At 57.0% G+C, this 21,198-nt stretch overlaps 3 protein-coding genes across 9 annotated transcripts in view; all 3 read right to left on the bottom strand.

Annotated features, from left to right (window-relative positions):
• Positions 1-22: 22 nt before the first annotated feature.
• Positions 23-12,082, bottom strand: P3H3 (prolyl 3-hydroxylase 3). 2 transcript variants are annotated; one of them, XM_009180087.3, is made up of 15 exons: positions 11,523-12,082; positions 10,451-10,603; positions 9,908-10,109; positions 9,688-9,819; positions 9,106-9,242; positions 8,544-8,633; positions 6,806-6,858; positions 6,641-6,708; positions 6,401-6,525; positions 3,111-3,212; positions 2,622-2,772; positions 2,347-2,464; positions 2,163-2,238; positions 725-865; positions 23-569 (listed from the first exon to the last, which is right to left on the bottom strand). In XM_009180087.3, the coding sequence occupies exons 1-15, from the start codon at positions 12,018-12,020 to the stop codon at positions 408-410; spliced, it is 2,208 nt and encodes a 735-aa protein (XP_009178351.3). In that variant the 5' UTR covers positions 12,021-12,082; the 3' UTR covers positions 23-407. The 2 variants fall into 2 exon arrangements, with proteins under 2 accessions (XP_009178351.3, XP_021777657.1); XM_021921965.1 differs by lacking the exons at positions 23-569; positions 725-865 and adding an exon at positions 1,485-1,542.
• An 803-nt stretch (positions 12,083-12,885) lies between these two features.
• On the bottom strand, positions 12,886-18,699 carry GPR162 (G protein-coupled receptor 162). Of its 6 annotated transcripts, XM_009180090.2 has the most exons (6): positions 18,358-18,699; positions 16,519-16,814; positions 15,517-16,161; positions 14,609-14,798; positions 13,938-14,095; positions 12,886-13,639 (listed from the first exon to the last, which is right to left on the bottom strand). In XM_009180090.2, the coding sequence occupies exons 2-6, from the start codon at positions 16,531-16,533 to the stop codon at positions 13,085-13,087; spliced, it is 1,563 nt and encodes a 520-aa protein (XP_009178354.1). In that variant the 5' UTR covers positions 16,534-16,814; positions 18,358-18,699; the 3' UTR covers positions 12,886-13,084. The 6 variants fall into 6 exon arrangements, with proteins under 6 accessions (XP_009178354.1, XP_009178352.1, XP_009178355.1 ...); XM_009180088.2 differs by having other exon boundaries at positions 15,517-16,814; XM_009180091.2 differs by lacking the exon at positions 15,517-16,161.
• A 741-nt stretch (positions 18,700-19,440) lies between these two features.
• The window catches only part of CD4 (CD4 molecule), a 33,600-nt gene continuing 31,842 nt past the window's right edge, over positions 19,441-21,198 (bottom strand). Inside the window, 1 exon segment of the mRNA XM_003905871.4 lies at positions 19,441-20,973. Within this exon segment, the coding sequence (XP_003905920.2) occupies positions 20,943-20,973 (31 nt within the window). The 3' untranslated portion in view covers positions 19,441-20,942.

Genomic DNA, 21,198 nt, shown 5'->3' with positions numbered 1-21,198 from the left:
ATACACTCGACTGGCCCCTGGCTGAGGGATCTTCATGACCTTTATTGCACAGACTGGGAGAGAGCAGCAGGGTTATGCCCCCAACCCCACCATCCTCTTCATTAAAAGCATCAGCCTCCTCCCCTGCCATTTCCGTTCAGGGAGGCACAGTGTTCCCCATCTGTCCGGGGCTGCAGGTCCGGCAGCTGGGCCCAGTCCCGGCTCCCCAGCCCTGGTGAGCTCCAGGCTACCCTGTGCATTGTCCTCTGAGTCCAGGCCCTTGTGGGTCCCCAAGATGGTGGGGGTGCAGGGACAGAGAGCTCGATGTTCTGCTCCTGATGTCACGCAGGGGCTTTCTGTGGGTCCTGGCATCAAGACGGCCTTGCACAAGTCAAGTGGCCCCATCCTCAAGGAGCTGGCTCAGCCACTCACAGCTCCTCCCGAACCCGAGGTGCCTTTCCAGCCTTGTCTTGGACCCTCTGGTGCCTGCGGCTAGGGGGCTCTGGGGAAGGGTCTTTGCTGGGCATTTCTTCCTCTTCCTCCTCCTCCTCCTCTGACTCCTGCAGCAGTTCTTTGGCTTCTATCCACTCCTGGGGTTGGGGAGAAGAATGTGGCCAGTTCCCCGCACCCACCTTCCCTGGGCCAGCTCAGCCCCTGCCCCTCACCGACTGTGAGCCTTCTCAGGGGTGCCTGCCCACCCTTCACGCACCAGGAGAACCACATCCCTTCCTACCCCACTCCTTACCTGCTCCCTGTGCTCAGGTGCCCATGTGTGCCACAGCGCCAGGGCACAGCGCCGTCCCCGAGTCACGGCCCACACCCCATGGGGATTCTCCCCACCGGAGCTGAAGGCTACAAGGCGTCCACAGCGAGGACGCACCCGAGCCTGGGGGGATGAGGGCAGGTTCAGCTCCAGGGACCGGCTCTCTCAGAGAACTTGGCCCTCACTCCCTAGAGCAGGATGGGGACAGGGGCACAGAGAGGGTCAGCCCTCTCGCTATCACTTCCCACTCCTTAATTCAGGGACTAGCTTGGGGCGAATGGGAAATCAGCTTCAACTTGCAGAGCAAAAATGCCAGATTAAGGCAAGAGGAGTTGGAAACCAAAGGAAAAAGGGGTCTCCACGGAGGGTCTCCTGTTGGTTCCTGACCCCCGGTACCCTGATTTTTCCAACTCAGCCCTTTGAACCCAGGATGTGAAGCAATCTGGGGGCGGGCATGCAGTACTAGACTCTGTGTAGAAGGGGATATGGATATTGGAGCCATTTTCACACCCCACACCCAGATGAAAACTCACTGCCCCTCTCCTCCTACCCAATCCTAGCCCCTGGCATCTAGGAATTTCCCACTTAACAGTCATTAATTGCTTATTATTACCAGGCACTGCCTCATTCTTTTAGGTACATTACCTAAATTACTTCCTACAATGACCCTTTAAAATAGGTACTATTGCCCAGGCGCGGTGGCTCAAGCCTGTAATCCCAGCACTTTGGGAGGTTGAAGCAGGCAGATCACGAGGTCAGGAGATCGAGACCATCCTGGCTAACACGGTGAAACCCCGTCTCTGCTAAAAATACAAAAAATTAGCCGGGCGTGGTGGCAGACGCCTGTAGTCCCAGCTACTTGGGAGGATGAGGCAGGAGAACGGCGTGAACCCGGGAGGCAGAGCTTGCAGTGAGCCAAGATCGCGCCACTGCACTCCAGCCTGGGTGACAGAGCGAGACTCCGTCTCAAAAAAAAAAGAAAAAGAAAAAGAAAAATAGGTACTATTATTATCACCTCAATTTAGGAAACTAAACCTCAGAAAGGTTAAGAATGTGAGCCCCAGTCGAGGTGGCCCTGGTATCTGTGCGCCAGCCACTGTGCTCATCTCACTGCAAAGAGGAAGGACTATTTCAAGTTCCCCAAATCCCTAGAATAGGGCCATGGAGTCCTGGAGGTACCTGCAAGCTGTGCTTCATTCACCCTTCTTTAGGAGGTGAGACGAATAGTGATGGCAGGGTTGGGGGGCCCACCTGCAGACCTAGCTACGGAGGAAGCAGCGCGAGGGCTGGGGAGGCAGGGAAGTGAAAGGGTTAAAAGCACTGGCCATTTCCCTGCATTTGCCTCTGGAACCTTCTGTTTTGAATCCTGACCCCACAGCTGGGCCCTCTGTCACACCGTCACACCCCCCACTCCACGCACCGTGACAGTGAGGGCGTTGGGCTCTGTGAAGAACAGGTCCCCACCCTGGAAGTCATCGTTGAGGTAGAGGAGTCCACTGCGGAGGGAAAAAGGCAAGACGCAGTGAGACCCCAACCCAGGCCCAGGCCGGCAGTGGGATGACCTTTGTCTGCCCACCTGCCTGACCCCTAGAGGGGCTGCCTACCTGTAGTCCCGATAGGTGTAGGCTGGGGGCTCCCGCCAGCACTCTCCTGTGTCGGGGTCCAGGACGCAGTTGTCTGCATGCACTGGGTGACTCAGGTCCATGCGCTGCTCTTGCTCTCCTAGGACACAAAGGGGTCTGGGGCTACCTCTGTGCCCCTGTGCCCATCTGCCACCCTGTGGGCTCATGCCATGCACATCCACCCTGGGGCTCTTGGGGGCAGTGTCCTGGGGGCAGGGCCTGAGCTTGGAGAAGAGCAGTGGGGGTCCCTGTCATACCTTCTATGGCGCTGCGGCACACCAGGTGGGTGAAGGACAGATGCAGGGGCCGTTCCGGGGAGAAGTAGGCCTGGGTCAAGGTCCGCACCCGCTCGCTCACCTCCAGAAGCAGCTTAGCACCCTGACTGCCCACTGTCCCAGCCCGGGCCAGCTGCAGGCAGCGAAAGGCAGCACAGAAACGGAGGAAGGCAATGGGAAGGTGGTCTCAGCCCTAGCTCCTGCCCATCTCTGCTGCTCTCCACCCGTAGGTTTGGAGTCTCTCAGCATCCAGCTCTGTCCATCAGCCCAAACTGCTCCTTCTGTCTTTCCATGACAACAACCCCGGCCCCAGCTCTCAGAACATCCCTTTTCTCCATGCTGGGTCCTATCAGGTAGTCTCGGTCCCAAGAAAGCTCCTTCACAAAAGCCCAGGCCCTGGGGCCCGGCTTCCTGCACAGCCTCTCCTCCAGGTCTGGGCATCAGATGGACCCAGGTGCCTCCTGTGCTCACCTGTGCAGCCTTAAGCACTGTGAGCCCCTCGAAGCGTTCATGGGGGGTGTGAGGGGAGCGGCGACCACGATAGCCAGACCTGGCTCCAGCCCCAGCTGCATCCTAAATAGGGAGGAGTTTACCGTTGTGTCACTCCCCCAGCCCCTCACTGTCTGCAGGGCTGCAAGACCCTCCCTCCGGCCCTCCCGCTCCCAGAAGAAGCTAGATGCTCCCACAGTTCTGTTGCGGCTCCTCTTCCTGAATGCTGCTCCTTCCCAGAGAGTGCCCCCCGCCACGGCTGGCCGACTGTCCCTCTCTGGTACAGGCTGGAATCCTGCTTACCAAGGGGACTGTGGACAGAACTCGGGAGAGCTTCCTACAGCAGTAAGGGGGCCTCTGAGAGGGTAGGGACAGCTGGGAAAGTGGGGCAGAGCTGGGAACTAGGCAGGAAGGGCTTGATCATTAATCCCTGATGAGCCAAGAATAGAGGAGTCTCTCTGGAAACAGGACCCTAACAGGAAGTTCCACAGTTAGGCCAGGTCCTGGCAGGAAGCTGACTGGCGGTAGGGCGACAGCATCAGCGGGCTATCCCTCTCTGACCTCTTCCCACCTGACATTCTCTCGGGGAAACTGTGGACTCCGTGGCTCCCCCACTCCTTGATACTGAGTCACAATTACCCAGCCACCTATGCGACCAGTCTCACTACCTGGAGGTCTGCTAATATTTGGATGTCTACACTGGAATCATTCCCTTTTCTGACACCCATTTTTTTGTCCACTTTTTGAATCTGTTTAAGCACCACTATCTAGTTACCCCCGCATACAAATCTCACTTCTGAGAGACACCGAGTCACCCAAGCCATCTAACCTGGGTTTTTTGTTTTTTGCTTTTGAGACCGGGTCTTGCTCTATCGCCCAGGCTGGGGTGAGTGGCGTGATCATAGCTCACTGCAATCTCCACCTCCCAGGTTCCGGAGATCCTCCCACTTCAGCCTCCCAAGTAGGTGGGAGAATATAGGTGCATAGGCCCAGCTAATTTTTTGTAGAGACGGGGTTTTACCACAATGCTCAGGCTGGTCTGGAACTCCTGAGCTCAAGCCATCCACCCGCCTCAGCCTCCTGAAGTGCTGGGATTACAGGTGTGAGCCACCTCGCCAGCCAACAGTGGCACTCGTCAATTACCCCGTTCTCGCGGTCTTTTCTCCTGCTGCATTCTACGCACTGCCACTAGAGGGATCTACCACTTCTTTTTTTTTTTTTTTTTGAGTCAGTGTTTTTTTTTTTTTTTTTTGAGACGGAGTCTCGCTCTGTCGCCCAGGCTGGAGTGCAGTGGCCGGATCTCAGCTCACTGCAAGCTCCGCCTCCCGGGTTTACGCCATTCTCCTGCCTCAGCCTCCCGTGTAGCTGGGACTACAGGCGCCGGCCACCGCGCCCGGCTAGGTTTTTTTTGTATTTTTTAGTAGAGACGGGGTTTCACCGCGTTAGCCAGGATGGTCGGGATCTACCACTTCTACAGGTTACTCCAGACCCTGCTCTTGGAGGTTCTACAGGAATGCAAAAGTCAACCGCTCCTAAAATCCTTCAGTAGCTGTCTACCATACACAGATAAAGTCCCAACTCCTTGGGAGGCCACAGAAGACCCTCACTGTCCCTGGGCCTTCATGTCTGGGCTCTCTCCCTCTTCCCCTATACTGCCTCTTGGTAACATACACCCTGATGATTCTATGTTCTTAATTAATTAATTTTTTTAAAAAAATTTATTTTTCGAGATGGAGTTTTGCTCTTGTTGACTAGGCTGGAGTGCAATGGCGGGATCTCGGCTCACTGCAACCTCTGCCTCCTGGGTTCAAGTGATTCTCCTGCCTCAGCCTCCCCAGTAGTTGGGATTATAGGCACCTGCCACCATGCCCACTAATTTTTTTGTATTTTTAGTAGAGACCGGGTTTCACCATGCTGGCCAAGTTGGTCTTGAACTCCTGACCTCAAGTGATCCACCTGCCTTGACCTCCCAAAGTGCTGGGATTACAGGCATGAGCCACCACACCCAGCCAGTGATGATTCTATGTTCTAAGAGCTTTACCATGTGCTAACTCATTTAATCCTCACAACACTATGACAAAAACACTATTATTATCCCCATTTTATAGATGAGCAAACTAGGTTCAGAGATATTAAAATAAATTGCCCAAGATCACACAGGTAATGACTATTGGAGCTGGCCCTGCTCTCACCCCTGTGCTTGACTGCAGTTCCCAGAATGCACCTTGCTCTTGTCCCTCTTAGACTGATTCCACGCCCCCATCACCTGGTTAACTTATCCTTAAGACTGAGCTCAAACACCACCTCTCCAGCAAGCCTTCTGTAACTGCGCATTTCAGCACTTCTATCTGGATGAGTACCTTTTTTTTTTCTTTTGAGACAGAGTTTCGCTCTTGCTGCCCAGGCTGGAGTGCAATGGCACAATATCAGCTCACCACAACCTCCACCTCTCAAGTTCAAGCGCTTCTCCTGCCTCAGCCTCCCAAGTAGCTGGGATTACAGGCATGTGCCACTATGCCTGGCGAATTTTTTTGTATTTTTAGTAGAGACGGGGTTTCTCCGTATTGGTCAGGCTGGTCTCGAACTCCCGGCCTCAGGTGATCCACCCGCCTCAGCCTCCCAAAGTGCTGGGATTACAGGCATGAGCCACCGCACCCAGCCCAAGTACATACTTCTTTTACCAAACTTACCACCTGCTTATATTATGTATTTCCTTGTCTGTTTCCACCTCTACACTGAAGCTCCCAAAGGGCGGAGTCTATAATCATCTTCCTATCCCTAGAACCTAGCAGTTTCTGGGGTACAGCAGCTACTCAATGAGTATGTTACTGAATGAGCACTAACCTGAGATAAGGGTTGAAGCTTCATAAATGGTAGCCTCAACCTGGTGAGTATGAGTCATTCAGCCCAAACTAGAAGGAGGGAAAGAAAGGCCTGCGTGTCTGCTGAGCCATCAGTCAAGCCAGTAACTAAACTCTTGGCTAACCAAGCAATCCTTACCTGCACACTCATCCATTTTTATGCCTTTGTGGTTTTTGTTTTGTTCTTCCTATCAATTTCTAGCAAAATTCGTAAAATTTGTAAAGAACATCCACCTGTGTCAGCTAAATTAAGACACGAAGGAACTTATCTGCAGCTGAGAGGCAGTGGTAACCACAGTCCCGGTTGGATAATCAGGACAGGCAGAACAAGGGGGGCAGGCCAAGAGCAAGGGAACAGGCAGTTGTACCCAAGGGTCTTGAACGAGCTGATGAACTTGCAGGTCTTCCTACCTTAGCCAGCTGCAGCAGCACCCCACACTCGGCTGGGGTGAGCAGCCCATCCAACACCGCCCGCTCCGACCCATTTAGCTGCCTGGAATCCTGGGTCAAGGTCACACCCTCCAGGAGAAGGACATCTGCCAGGGAAAAGACAGAGCAGAGGTGGCTGAGCAACCCCTAAGGGCAGGCAGAGCAGTAGCTGGCAGCCCCCAGACCCTCCAGGCTCCTGTCTCCTCCCTCCCAGGAACTCACCCTTCCAGTAGGTCAAGGGCTTTGGCTTCGGGGGCTCATGGTCCCAAGGCCTCTTCTCTTGATCCTCTCTCAGGGGTGAGAGATGTGCTCAGTGGGTGCACAGGACAGTCCAGACCCAGCCTCCCAGCTCAGGCCGAGTGCCTCCCACCACAGGGCATCTCCTACCTGAGCTTTTCTCTAAGGGCCTCAGGGATGAGAGCTGCAGGGGTCCAGGGGTCCTGTGACAGTCCAGAAAAGCATCATCATCCACCAAGATCAGACCCTGTGATCCCTGACATTAGAGCTGAAATATCTCGTTAAGGTCCTCCTGTTTCCAGAGAGGGAGACGGAGGTAGGAAGAGCCTGAGAATCAATGTCAGGAGCCCTGGGCAGTGGACCAAACTCTGTAACAAGTACAACTATAACTCCTATAGCACTTACTATCTATCGGCTGGGGGCTATTCTAAGAGCTTCATTCATGGAAATTGAATTTCTCCTTTAAAGTTCACAATAGTCTCATGAAACAGACAATATTAAAGTGCTCATTTTGTCATTGAGAGCCCTGAAATATGGAGAAGTAAAGTAACATGCTCAAGATCACACAGCTAGAAGTGACAGAGTTACTTTTTTGTTTGGTGTTTTTTTTTTTTTTTTTTTTGAGACAGAGTCTCACACTGTCGCCCAGGCTGGAGTGCTATGGTGCGATCTCGGCTCACTGCAACCTCTGCCTCCCGGGTTCAAGTGATTCTCTTGCCTCAGTCTCCCAAGAAGCTGGGATCATAGGCACCCGCCACCACGCCTGGCTAATTTTTTGTATTTTCAGTAGAGACAGAGTTTCACTATGTTGGCCAGGCTGATCTTGAATTCCTGACCAAGGCCCACCTCAGCCTCCCAAAGCAGAGTCAGGTTTTAAACTAGCCTCAGGCCAGGTGCAGTGGCTCACGCCTGTAATCCCAGTACTTTGGGGGGCCGAGGCAGGTGGATCACCTGAAGTCAGGAATTCAAGACTAGCCTGGCCGACATGGTGAAACCCCGTCTCTAGTAAAAATACAAAAATTAGCCAGGGAAGGTGGTGGGCACCTGTAATCCCAGCTACTCGGGAGGCTGAGGCAGAAGAATCACTTGAACCTGGGAGGTGGAGGTTGCAGTGAGCCAAGATCACACCATTGCCCTCCAGCCTGGGTGACAGAGCGAGACTCTGTCTCCAAAAATTAAAATTAAAATTAAAAAATTAGCTTCAGAGTTCTCACTTTTAACCAGTGGTTCTCAAGCAGGATACTTCTGCCCCCCAGGGGTCAATTAAGCAAAATCTGGAAACATCATTGATAGTCATGACTCAGGGGCTGTCAATGTGCTATTGATCTCTACTGGGTAGAGACCAGGGAAGCTGCTGAATACCCTCCAAGGCATAGGACAGGCCCTGCCTTCTGCCCCAACAAAGCATTATCCAAAATGTCAGATCCAAAATATCAGTAGTGCCAGGAAGGCTGAGAACGCCTGCTTTATGCCCTAGTCCTAGCCACAGATAACCTCTGCCCCGCAGTTTCCTCTCATAACTACAAGAAGAGAAATAAAAGCAGCAGTAACAGAGCTTTCTATGTTGTTATCAAATGATGTGGTTTCAACAACCCTGTGACAACCCTGTGAAATAGATGTGATTATTCCAACTTACAGGTAAGGAAGTTGAGGCAGAGGCAAGTTGAAGTTCAGAGACGTTTGGGGCAGAGGAGGACTGACACTTAGGCCTGTGTGACCCCAAAGCTGCCCTAACGACAGGCACACTGTCTCTGTCCCTGTAAAACTGGGATAGCAGACTCTTCTCCAAGCCTCATGGTGGAAAAGTGGAAAACTCTGTTGCAAACCAAAGTGCCATCCCTCCTGGGAGTGCGGAGGGGTGGGATGGGACAGAAGCAGAATGACTCACAGGATCCTTGAAGCTGGTCCCCAGGTGCTCCATGGCATAGTAGAGCTGCCTCTTCTCCCCCAGGGATCGGAGGGTGAAGCGTTGGATGTCCTGAGGGTGAGATGATGAGCAGTGAAGGGGGGCTGAAGGAGGGCAGGGAAACCCAGGCTCTAGGGCACTGCCTGGGTGCTCCATGCTCCCTGAACCTGGCACCATGCCCCCTGGTTCCTCCGTTCAACGTTCCCCCTCAGCAGCTTCAGAGCGTCTGGGCTCAAACTGGAAAGGGTGTAGGGGGTGGGAGTGTGTGTGAGTGTGTGGGGGTGTGTGTGCATGAGCTCGGGGGCTGGTGGCAGGCAGGAGTGAGGTAAAGGCAAGAGAGATGGGACTGAGGGCTGGAATCGGAACTGCAGGCTGCCGTGGGGAGCAGGGGGTGGAGACGGAAGTCAGAGGCTGGACTTGGAGTCCTCTGGGTGACTAGAATGCTTGGCTAAGAGGTCAGCAGGGGGTGGGGGTCCAGGTTGCTTCTCAGTTCTATTTGTTTGATTTGGGGCTACCTCCCAGGTAAGTGTGGAGAGGGGGTTACCTCTCTGGGTCCGAGGCCAGGTCTCGGCTCTCCCAGCTGGGCCTGGTACTGGTTCAGAGCCCTCTTGGCAGCCTCATCGTCCGGGTAGAAGAGCAGGACACTCAGGACATTTTCTATAGCCTGGGACAGATTGCCCACTGGAGAGGGAGTGACAAGGTCAGGGGTCAGGGGATAAAGAGTTAGAGCACACTGATCCTTGGGGCAGAGGCAGTGTTGGAGAAGGTGGTCTCTAGAGGCCAGCCGGCCAACTCCAAGAGCCCCCCTCCCACTGGCAGACAAGTTCAACTGCCGGTTCTTTCAAACGCTGGTGCAAACATACCTTAGCTGGAGATTTCAAAGAAGAGCAAGAGGGAGGAAAATAAAGGAAGGAGAGAAGCAGCAAGGCAGAAGGAAGCCCATCTCCTGAGCTTGTCACAGGCGCCAAAGGAGAGCAAATTAGAGTCCTTGTGAAGTGATGGTTCCCATGGAGCCCTGACAGTGAAACTACAAATCCAGAGACAGATGGGAGGGATAGAGAGATGGAGCTCAGGAGAGCAGCAGAGGCAAATCTTCGCTCCGCGTTTCCACCCTTCCCAAACTGACCCTGAGCATGGGCCTCATGTAGCCGCCTCAGCTGGCTGGGAAGGAAGTCTGGGACAGGGAAGCTGCGACCAGGGCGTGTGGCTGTTTCCCCTACACAGCGTTGCCGGCACTGCAGGACCTGAATCCAGTGTCCTGCAGAGGAGACCCATGAGCCATTCAGCTTGTTCATGCCCCTCCCTGGGCACCGACCCACCCCCCACACACACTCCCAGCCCCGTACTTGCAATGGCCTCATAGAGGCCCCCCTGGCTCCCAGCTCCATCCTCCTCTTCTTCAGCCCCCTCCTGCTCCTCAGGCCCCTGGCAGTCAGCACGGCAGCTCTCCATCTGGGCCAGGCTCCCCTGCAGGGCCTCCTCTAGCCTGGGCAGTGCCAGTCCTGCCTCCTGGCGCTCCAGTAGCTCCAGGCCGGTGTCATAGGCTGCCTGTTGGGGAAGGGAGCAGTCACCTGAGATCCAGGGGGTTGCCAAACTGGGAGGTAGAGAGGAGAGCGGTGTTGGTCTCATTTGGGGCAAGGACTCCATGTCCCTCTTCACCATGGAGAAGAATAAGGGTGGGCCTCAGAATCATAATGTTGGAACATCAGATTTCAGCGATCATCCAGGAAGGAAACGAAGTCCTAGAGAAAGACTCCCCACCAGGGTCACTGAGGATCATTACCCCATCTCCGTATGCTGAAGCAGCACAATGCAGCAGTTTAGTGAGGCCTGTGTATCCAGCCAGGAAAAGGCTGGGGGCAAGACAGGGGTGGTGCTGGGGGTCTCACCCAGTGGGGCGGCGTCTCCAGGTCCCGGAAGCTCTGGGGCTGAACTCCCGACATTCGTCTGTACTTAGCCATGTCCTCTCGCATCTGCAGGTGCATAGGGTTTGCTACAAAGAAGGTGTGTGCTGCGGCGGCTGCCAGATCCAGCTTCTTCAACTGAGGAGGCGGAGGGAGGAGGGCATCAGAGCCCTGGGATGGAGGTCACACCTCTGCCCCCTGGTCGGCCTCCCCACCCTACCCCAGACACACACTCTGGGTGCCCAAGAGCCTCATGGAAGACTGGCCAATAAGAACCGCCCACCGCCCAAATTGCAGACCCCCTAGAAGCCAGAACATTGGGACTCTCAGAAGGCTGACACCGAAGGAAAGGGGGTCTAAAGACGTAGGAGTTGGGTGGGACCTGGGCCTCAGGACTTCAGGCCCTCAATTTGGGAGACCAGGTGGAAGTGATGGGCTTAAGTGAGGTGGGGAAGCGGGGGAGACCTCAGCGACCAGCAAAACCCGCAGGTCTCTAGGACCCTGAGCTGAGGTGAGTGCAACCGGCGCCCCGCTTCCCCAGCCACGTAGGCAACTGCTGCGGTACCGGCGGCTGCGGCGTGCTGTCCCCTCCCCGCCCGCAGAGGTCTGGCCTCGGAGGCCTCCAACCTTGCCTCCGTCTGCTCCTTCCTTTCCGAAGCTACCTCCTGCCCCAAGCGAAGGTTCACACTCACCACCACCCCCGACACACACACACCCACGCACACTTCCCGTCCGACAGCCGGTTTCGCCCCCACCGCCTCCGCTTCATTCCTAGGAAGAGGCGGCCGTGTCCCTCCATCTTCGATCTGCTCCCGACCCGCCTCACGACCTCCCCGCCCCATTCCCACTCTGCTCGCACTCCCCCTCGGCTGCTCTTCCGCGATCTCAACAGGTCCTCGCGGTCGCTTAGCCAGCTCCAAAGCAGAGGCCGGCGGTACGCCCCCCAGCCCCGTCCGGGGTCCGGGCAACAGCATTCCGCCTACTACTGGGCATCGTAAAGTAGGACAGCGTCGTGGTGAGGGCTGGGACCCTCGGAGCTGCCCGGCCCGCTCCCCACCTGGTAATAGGCCCTCTGCAGGTAGTTGTAGGGCTCCCGACGGCGGAAGGCGTCCCGGAGCGTCCTCCCCACGCGAAGCCGCGCCGCGCCCCCGGGGCCCAGCCTCCGTGCTGCGCACTGGGTCAGGCAGTCTGCGCGGCGGAGCGCTGCACGGAGGAGCTGTCGCTCCCAGGACCCCTGCGTGGGTCCCGGCCCGGAGTCGGGCTCCGGGGCCCCGAGAAGCACGGCGGGGAGCGCGGCGCCCGGCTCGGCCGCGCAGCTCGCCCCGCAATCCAGCCGCACCCGGCCCAGCGCCGCCTGGCTCCGCAGCGCCTCCCGCAGCAGCGCCACGGCCGGCGCCCAAGCCCCGGCCGCGTAGGCGCGCAGCCCGTCCGCGTAGAGCAAGTCGGGGGCCTGCGGGGGCGCTCCCGGGGACAGCTGGGCCAGGCCGGGGGGCTCAGGGGACCCCGGGGGAGGCAGCAGCAGCAGTAACAGCAGCGGCCGGAGGAGCCGGAGCATGATGTCGGAGCCGCCGGCCGCCGAGGGGAAATGCGGGAGCCGAGAGGGAGGGAGAGGAAAGGGGGGAAGGGGGAGGGAGGGGAAGGAAGGAGAGGTGGAGAGGCGGAGGGAGAGGGAGAAGGAATGAGGGAGGCCGAGAGAGAGAGATGGGGCTGAGACCCGATGGTGAGAGAGGCCCATGTGAAAGATGGAGAAAGAAGAATGCCGAGTGGAGAAAGCTGATCTAGTGTGGAACGAGAGGGAGAAACTGGGAGGAGGGGGGCAAAAGGCGGGAACTGGAGCAGGCCTGGGCATCCATGGAGGACCAGCGGTGACTTCAGCCCCTGAGGTCTGGAGGTAACCACTGGGGCAGTGTTCCCTCCACACACACGCTTCTGGGTCCAGAAAAAGGACTGTGGACGCGGACCCCCGCTCCTCCCCCTCCCCCCTCCCCACACACACTCATCCACCCCTACACTCCTTTGGAGAAAGAGCTTTAAAATGCAGCAGGGAGGAGGTGTCCAGGCCCGGGACACTACGTCAGCCCCAAACCCTTTTCTGCCCATAAAGTGAGCCCCTGGATGGATTTGGGGTTAGAAGGAGAGTTGGGCACTGGGACTGGAGCCACGCTCTAAAATCACCTCAACAAATCTGAACAGAGATCCTTCACACCCCAAACCAACAAAGACATGTGTGTCCTCAAGCCCTGCCCCCAGCAGGATATGCTCCTCCCAGCCTTCCCTGTGCGAGGCTGCCTGGTGGAGCGTGTGATCATTTCTCCATGTGTCCTTCTGTGCCTCTGTCTGCTGCCCCTGCTCTGTCGTGTCCTCTGTGAGCCTCTCCACCCTCCAAGCCCCTTTCCATCGCAGTACACTGGACGCTGAGGTTTCCATGGCAACATTTCAGACTTTAATACATATTGCTAGGGGTGATGGAAGGTGAGTAGGGCATCTGGTCACTTGGATGGGAGAGAGCAGAGCCTTCTGAGCCCCAAATCTAGCGCCCATCTCCCCAGAGTCTCAGGGCCAGAATGAGGTGTTACTCACTCAGGCTTCCTCCTCTGAGTTCAGCAGGCCTGCTTGGGCTCACAGGGTCAGCTGGGGAAAGATAGGGTTGCCTGGGCCCCAGGATCCTCCCCAAGCCCTTGCACTTTCTTCGGCCCCCGTCAGGGAGCAGCGTCTCCCTGCACTTAGTCCCAGAGGAAGTCCAACGGCTCTGCTCTCAGGGGACCCAAGGGAGAGTCGGCGGGGTGAGAGCCCCAGTGGCCGGGGCCGACGAGGAGAGTGCCCTGGTGAGGCAGTCGGAGAAGGCAGAGGTGTCTCATCGATGAAGGTGGTGATCTCCTCCCGGAAGAAGCCAGGGCCCCGTGGGGGTCCCCCACCTGACCCCAGAACCCCACTCTCCAAGAATTGGCGAAGGCTGGCCAGCCCCCCACCACCTTCAGCCTCCTCCTCGTCCGCCTCATCCTCCAACCTGTGTCTTTGTCCCAGGTACTCAGGAGGACCCCCGAGGGCCCGGCTTTGGGCTGGGAGGACCCGGATGTCATCAGAGGATGACCACTTGTGCAGGAAGGAGCCTGGTTCCCGAGGGGTAGAGAAGATGTTTGTCTCATCATGGGACAGACGCCGGGATAGGGGGACCTGGGAAGAGGAGCGGGTAAGACCTGAAGGTGCTGCAGGGACAGAGGCAGAGGAACCAAGTGGGGACTCCAGAAGATGGTGCCACCTTCTTAACCTTCTTCAAAACGTTTGCTCCGGTGGGCAAACCTGGCCCCACGAGATCTGAAGGGACGCCTCTCTTACTATAGTTTTCTTTCACCCAGCTTTATGGTGCCCTGAAAGCCAGGGCTAGGGAAGAGGGGATTGGGGTGCATAACAGACACTGGAGAAAAGTGATGAGGGGCACCAAGGGTAGGAGGTGTATCCCCCAGTTCCATACCTGTAAGTAGTGGACTCTCTCAAGAGGAGGGAAGAGCATGTGCCTTCCAGGCAGCAGCTTCACCTGGGCGGGGTCCCGGCTCCCTGGTCCTGTAGCTCCATTGGCATCAAAGCGAACTTTGCAAACTCGGCCCTCTGCATAGTCATCACAGCCCCCATCTAGGAGAGAAAATGGGCAGAGCAGTTACAGGCAGGGAATGCCTACCACCCCCGCCCACTGCCTTGATAAGCTCCCAGAGACCCCTTTAGTTCCCATTAGCCTGTATGTGCCGAGAGGACAGTGAGAGTAGCTAGCATTTGCTGTGTTCAGTGCTAAATCCTGAGTGGTTCATACATATAGATGAAGTTATTGAAACAATTACATGCCCTCCCCCAAGAGCCATCCCTATGGCTGGGGGCCTCTCTCAGGAAGCTCAGGTTCCCCATAGTGCCAGAGCTGGGTAGTGTGGACTTCTGGAGGGGAGCCTAGGCCCGGTAAAGGGAGCCCTGAGTGCTGCAGGAAGCAGTAAGTGGACAGCAGGGTGCCTGCTTAGGGAAAGGGGAGCCCAGGGTGGTGCAGGTTCTGTCCAGTAGGGGGCACTCCAGGGCAGCCCATCCTCTGACTGAGAAGGAACGGCAGGAAAGGGAATAGATAGATGTCCAGGAAAGCCAAAGCCCAGCCCCTCTTCTGACCGTCATCTCCATCCTCCTCAGACATGATGGCCACGCATTGCTCCCACACTGTGCGCACGTCGGCGCGGTAGCGCTCGCAGGACCAGATGAAGGAGGGCAGCAGCAGCGTCTGTGCCATGGAGCACCACAGCACAGCCAGCACCATCCAGGGGGGCGCCGAGTCCGACTTGAGAGAGAAAAAGCTCACCACCTGGGGAAGGGTGGGAGTGGGCTGGGTCAGGGCCAGAGCTGAGGAGCCCACCTGAACCCCATATCCTAGTGCAGCTGGTGGGCAAGACGTCAGAAGTAATGCCTGATCCCTGTGATCCAACAGAGGTGAAGCCGGAGGTGGAGATGGAGTGAACAGAGGGAAAGAACTGACTCAGAGGAAGGTAGGGGAGAGTGCTGGAGGCAAAGCCCTGCGGTCAGGAGGGAGAGGAACAGAGGTGGACCAGGAAGCGTAGAGACAGAGAGGAACCCAGGAACAGTGACTAGATGGGGTGGTGGGGTGAGCCCTGTGGGGTTTCCACCCAAGACTGCTCAGAGACCATGTGGCATCCAGAGGGAAGGAGGGAATGGAGAGTGGAGCCCAGCAGCTGGATGAGAGGTCTGCGGCTGAACTGTGGAGCTGCAGGATGGATGACGGAGCTGGAGGACAGGTAGTGGAACTGAAGGACGGTGATGGAGCTGAGGAGTGGGAACTGAAGCAGATGCTGGAGCTGGGGTAGACAGGGTAGTGGGAACTAAAAGTCAGATGATCAAGATGGGGGCCACAAATGGAGTGGGGGATGGACAGAGGAGAGGAAGATGGATGATGGAACTAGAGGAGAGATGACGGAGCTGCTGTATGGCTGATGAAGTTGGAGGTCAGGTGATGATGCTGGGGCCTGGATATTGGGGAGAACAGGTGGGGAGGACCCCGATCTCACCAAGATGGGCACCCCTGTGAGTGAGTCATAGAGAAAGACGATGGCGCTGACCAAGTTGGTGACCTGCAGGGATGTCTTGGCAGACTCCGAGCCATCCAGCGAGGACCGCCGCTTCCCTCGGGCATCCTCCACCACAATGGCTGGCACCTCAAAAGCTGGCCGGGTACCCAAGCCCCCTGGCCCACCCGCTTTGGTCCCCCCACCGCCCCCCACTCTCCGGGCCTGCCGAGCCCTCCTGGGCCGGGCCCACAGTGTCTGGTAGAAGGTGATGGCCACACAGACCAGCCCCATGACAATGCCCCCAAGTAGCAAGAGGCTGAAGCAAACGCCAAAGCCGAGGCCGATCTTGGAGACTATGAACTGGCAGCCGCGGGCATAGTAGCGCTCGCCGTTGTTGTGCCAGCCAATGGAGGGCAGTGTGGAGAGGATGAAGCTGACCATCCAGATGCCCATGACGGCATGCAGCGCCTGCTTCTTGGCGTTGCTGAGGCGGTAGTTGACTGGCCAGCGCACCATCCACATGCGATGGTAGGAGAGCGAGGCGACCGTGAAGCAGGTGGCCAGGGCCAGGGTGTAGTAGGTGGACACGAAGACCTTGCAGATACTCTCGTTCCAGTCATAGTCGGAGGAAGCCTGACGCCGCAACTGTACCACAGCAAAGGTGGTGAGGGGCACAGCTGCCATGAGTATGTGTGTGCCCGCTAGGAAGCACAGCAGCAGCTCCAGTGGCTTGTGCTTCTGCTGCTTGGCCGAGATGCTGAGGATGATCCAGGCATTGGCCAGCAGCGCCAGGAGCCCACAGGCCAGCCAGGACAATGCATTGGAGTGCAGGGAGGCCTCCTCTGCCCCCGCCCCGCCCCGAGCCATCCTATCCTCAGCCCCCCACCCCCTTGAGCTCCGTGGGGGTGGGGGCTAGGTCTCACCCAGGAGCCCCACTCACAAACATGCCCATGATCCCCACAATCCTCGCCCTGTCAGCAGGCAGGCTGCCCCCAGGCTCACCCCAGTGCTCAGCATTGCATGATCGACCCAGCTGAGGGCAGATGTGGAGGGCAGGGGAGGAGACTGAGGGTCAGCAGAGGCAGTCCTCAGCTTTCATACTGGGCGGGGCCTTCCTTAAGCATCCCTGCAATTGATGGGGCAGGCAAGCTGGCTACTTTCCCAACTGTGAGGCTGGCTGGGGGGTTCTGGTCCCCATGCTGGGACGTCCGGGTCTCTTTTTCCTCTGGTTCTTGACTAGTCAGGAATCTTCTGGATGCCCCAGGGATTTGGGGGTGGGGCTCAGCCCCCTGGACAGGCTGCAAGGGAAAGATGAGATGTGGGAGGGAGAGGGCAAAGGTCTATAACCAGCCTCCTGTGCCCCCTTTCTTGAAACTATAGGGATAACTGATTACTAGGGCCCCGAGGGTCATTCAGAACATTCCTTTGCCTTAAATCAGACAGCTAAAGACCCCGCACAGATGAGAGCCCCGCTCTTCCAGACCTCTAGGGAAGAGGGTATTCCCACCTCCCTGTCTCCTTTAGCCCTTTCCCCTCCCGCTGGAACTCCCGGGTTCCTTCTTAGAACATCCCCTGCTCAGCACTACTCCACCCCTATCTTCAAGTCCCTAAATGTCTCTTCAGAACTACTGATGGGAGACACACGACTGTTTTCCTCTTGAGGGTTCACAGTGAACGGGGATGTGGCATTACAGCCTTCCTCCCCTACCTGCCGGTCTCCTGGATGCGGGGGTCTTGGTGCTTAGCCCCTACTTCCCCAAACCTGGATGATCACCCTCCAGCTCCCCAGATCTGGGAAAATGGGAGAAAGGAGTCTGGGACCGAAGGGGGTGCTAGGGAACCTGAAGGCGGGGAAACCGCTGACATCAGAAGCATCCAGAAATGGAAAGAGGGGGAACTAGGGAGAAGGAGGAGAGTTTGAGCAGAAGAGAAAGAGGGGGCAAAGTGGTAGTATCTGAAAATAGCAGGAAAAGCTCAAACCCCCTGGAGAGGAGGCTTTGGAGGGAGGAGGGACTGGAGGAGGGAGGGAGGGAGGGAGCAGTGAATAGGAGGCTGAGAAGAAAAGCCAAATGTTCAATAAGGTGCTGACTCCCGCGAGGAGACCTTGACTCTTCCTCCCTGGCCCAGAGCCTCAGTTTCCCTCTGATGGGAGGAAGGATGGTCCCAGTTTTAGTGCGTGATGCTGAGCTTCAGTGAGCCCTGGGAAGGGGGTAAGGGAATCGGGTGAAACCCTGAACAGAGTGAGGCTGTAAGGAAGCGCATAATGGCTTTAGGGTAAGTGGGGTAAAATGGGGCACAGCAGTGAAAGGGTCTGTTTCCCATGGAAGCAGCTCAGACCCTTGCTTTCCCCAAGAGGTCCTGGTCCACCCCCACCCTTGGCTTCCCTCCGGAGCCCAGTACACCCTAGTTGCCATGACAATGGCCAGCCAGAGGGAGGTGGAGGGACTTGGCCACAAGCAGCCCCCAGTGTCCTCTCCTACAGCCCTGGACCCCTTCCCACCCACCTCTACCCAGGCCCAGCTGGTGGGCTCAGGACGAAAGAGATAGGAAGTCAGAGAGGGAAGGAGGCAGGAAAGATGTGAAGGACAGAGAGAGGGAGGTGAAGGACAGGGAGAGATCAGAGGAAGGTGGGAAGGGGGATCTGGGAGGTTCCCTGGCCGACGGGGTCCCTCGCCCTTTGGGGTGAAGGGGTAAGGTCAGGCGGCTCCTCCCTCCTGTCCCCCTCCAGGTTCTCCAGGGCAGAAACAGCAGGTGGCTGGGAGGAGGGGTGGCCTAGGGGAGAGGAGGCAGCCTGGGGGGGAAAGGGAGGCAACACGGGGGTTGGGGCAGGGGTCGTCTTACCTCTGGCTGCGCCCAGCACTGCCATGGAGACCGCACTCCCGACGCGGCTCTCTCAGGCTCGCGCTGCCTGCCGGCTCCAGCTCACCCGCCCTCCTCCCTCCTTCCCTCTCTCCCTCCCTCCCTTCCCCCGGGCCTCCCTCCTCCCCCTCAGTCCCGGCCTCCCTGGCTCAGCCTGCGGCTCACTCAGTCTCTGCCCCTCTCACTCTCCAGGACCCTCTCTCCCACGGTCATCCTGCCAGTGAGCCCAGGCGAGGGGGACTGCAGGACAGCTTTGTGGGGTGGGGGGCGGGAAACGAGTGTAGGGTGGGGAACTGGACGGTGGTGACTAGGGGAGGAGGGGCAAGGAAGGCGCCGAGAGGGAGGCGGGTGAGGAGGATGGCTGGGAACCGGCTTCATTGGTGAAATGGTTCATGTCCTGCCCCCACCCCTTCCCGTTTTTCAACACGAACACAAGCTCCAAGAGGCAGCTGGTGTTGTTGGGGACTGAGGAGCTAGCTGTTCGGGGAGGAGGAAGCGTGTGTCACTGTGTATATCTGTGTGAGGGCTGGGCCTTGAGTTTGGGAGTGAGGGGGCTTGTGGTGCAAGCTGGGGCTGCTTGTGGAGTTGAGGGTGGGTGTGCACAAGCTAAAAGGATGTGGGCGCATGCATGCACACAGACACACACACACTGCTTCCTCCTCCTGGAACGCAAACACACGTGTTGGGGATACAATTTGCACACACATGTTACAGTTTCTCACAGTCCTTTTTCTCTGCCACACACATACACCAGGAGAGCTCACGCAACCCTGAGTCTCTCCCCCACGGTATATCACACACGTGTAATTACAGAGTCTCAGCCTCACACACACACAGGCCCACACAGAGCCCTGTGGGTTGTGGAGGTGGATAGCCAGCCTCCACAGAATTTTTCCCTCTCCAGGGAAACTTCATCTCCTTCCTGGGGCACGCCAGGCAACCTCTCCTCTGGGTCCGACCCCAAAGACCAGAAGATTCCTGGTCCCCAGAGAAGGGGTCTCTCTCTCTTTCTCTGTCTCTCTCTCTCTGTCTCTCACACACACATACACACACACACGAAGAGCATCTTCTTTTAGTAAGTTTATTGTATTTTTCTTTCAGCTCAGGGGAGCAGGGGTGGAGAGTGGGCACAAATGCAAAGTAAGCAAATGGGGAGCCCCAGCAGCAATAGGGTGGTCTTCCTGGAAGAGGCAGGCTGTAAAGATAGGAGGAGAAGGAAAGAGGGAAAAGGAGTTGGGACTGAGGGAAGTGGTGAGGAAGGGTAGGAAGAGAGGGGATCCTGAGAGAAATGGATCAAGAAGAAGATGATTTGTAACCCTGATTTCCCTGTGTCCTGACTGGTCTGGAGGAGGGTAAGGGAGGGTGTGGGGCAGGCGCAGAGCCTGGCACAATCACCTTTGAGGTCCCTTAGAGGGTTCCCTCTCAGGCTAGCTATCCCTTCTCCCAGCAAAACGCGCTTCCAGGAGGTTCTGCACAGGGTGAGTGGCTGGTCACTGGGCATTGTCTGCCACAGGGCCTGTGCTCCCAGCCTGCACTCTGGTCAGAAGAGCCAAAGGCTTTGTCCTCTGGTAACAGATTCTGCCACCAGCGGGGGATGAAGGAGGAATTTTAGACAGGGAGGCCTTCATCCCTGCTAAATTCTCTAAGATGGGCCCTTCCCATGGGTGCTGTGCTCCTGCGAACCCAACAGTACACCCTGAGTACCCACCACTAGCCACTGGTGACAGCCGTGTGGCATTTGTCCCTGCATTCAAGAGGCAGCAGTGGAACTTGGGACAAGAGACCTGGGTTAGTCCTGACTCCAGCACTTGCTAGCTGTATGACCTTGGGTAATCAATCATGTAGCTTTTCTGAGCTCTGATTCTGGTCTGTAAACTGGAGATGATCATCTTAGTTCTGTCACTGCCAGCCTTGTAGGATTTTTGTAAGTCTCAAACAGACAGAGGATGTGAAGCATCCCTTGTGGCTGTGTACATGGGGCTGTGTCCAGTGGGGCTGCCTGTGCAAGGTCAGGACGTGAGTCTGTGGCCCCACCCACATAGGGTGAGACGCAGGCAGTGTGGGGCAGGAGGTGCTGGCTGCCAGAAACCTCTGGATCTGCATCTATCCTTGACTGGCTTGGCTGTGTGATTTTGTGCAAGTTCCTGCCCTCTGTGGTCCCAGGGTCCTGTCCTGTGAAATAACAGTCCCATGTTCCATGCTTCCGGACACCCAGCCTCACCCTCCATGCCAGCCAGGGCTGGCCCTGAACACTCCCCTGGGATCCAAATGAGCAGTGGGGGAGAAGGTCAGAGAGAAATAATGAGAGAAGGGCTAGGGCTTGAAGGAAAAGGAAACGGTGGGGAGAATGGTGTGATTAAGCCTCTGGAAAATAGAGAGCAACACTTAACCAATGAAGCTGGGGCCTAACCCAGGAGAAACAATGGCAAATCGTAGAGGAGGCGAACAGGAGGCCAGAGGCCTAGGATCTGCTACATTCATCTGGTCCGCAGGCCATGAGCCCAACGGGAAACGCGCGGGGCAGACACCTGGGGAGGCTGCAATTGGGATCTCCCTGGCTTCGTGCTTCAAATGGGGCTACATGTCTTCTGAAACCGGCTGCAGGAACAAAGAAGAAGGGGAGCAGATCTGTCCCCACTGCAACCCCTTTATGTTCTAGCACCTCCATGGCTTTTCCAGCGCAGTGCTAGCCTCTGGGCAACAGCTGCAGAACTAGTCCAGAAAGGCCCTGGCCTGCTGCTCCTTCAGCTCCACCCTCCCACTTCCGCCTCCTTCTAGCTCCTGGCCATCTTTTCCCACCCCTCTATCCTCTCCACCACACCC

The sequence above is a fragment of the Papio anubis genome, chromosome 9 (assembly GCF_008728515.1).
Source record: "Papio anubis isolate 15944 chromosome 9, Panubis1.0, whole genome shotgun sequence".
Classification (NCBI taxonomy): Eukaryota; Metazoa; Chordata; class Mammalia; order Primates; family Cercopithecidae; genus Papio; species Papio anubis.
Note: the sequence above shows the minus strand (reverse complement) of the source record. Positions and strands in the feature narration are given on the sequence as shown.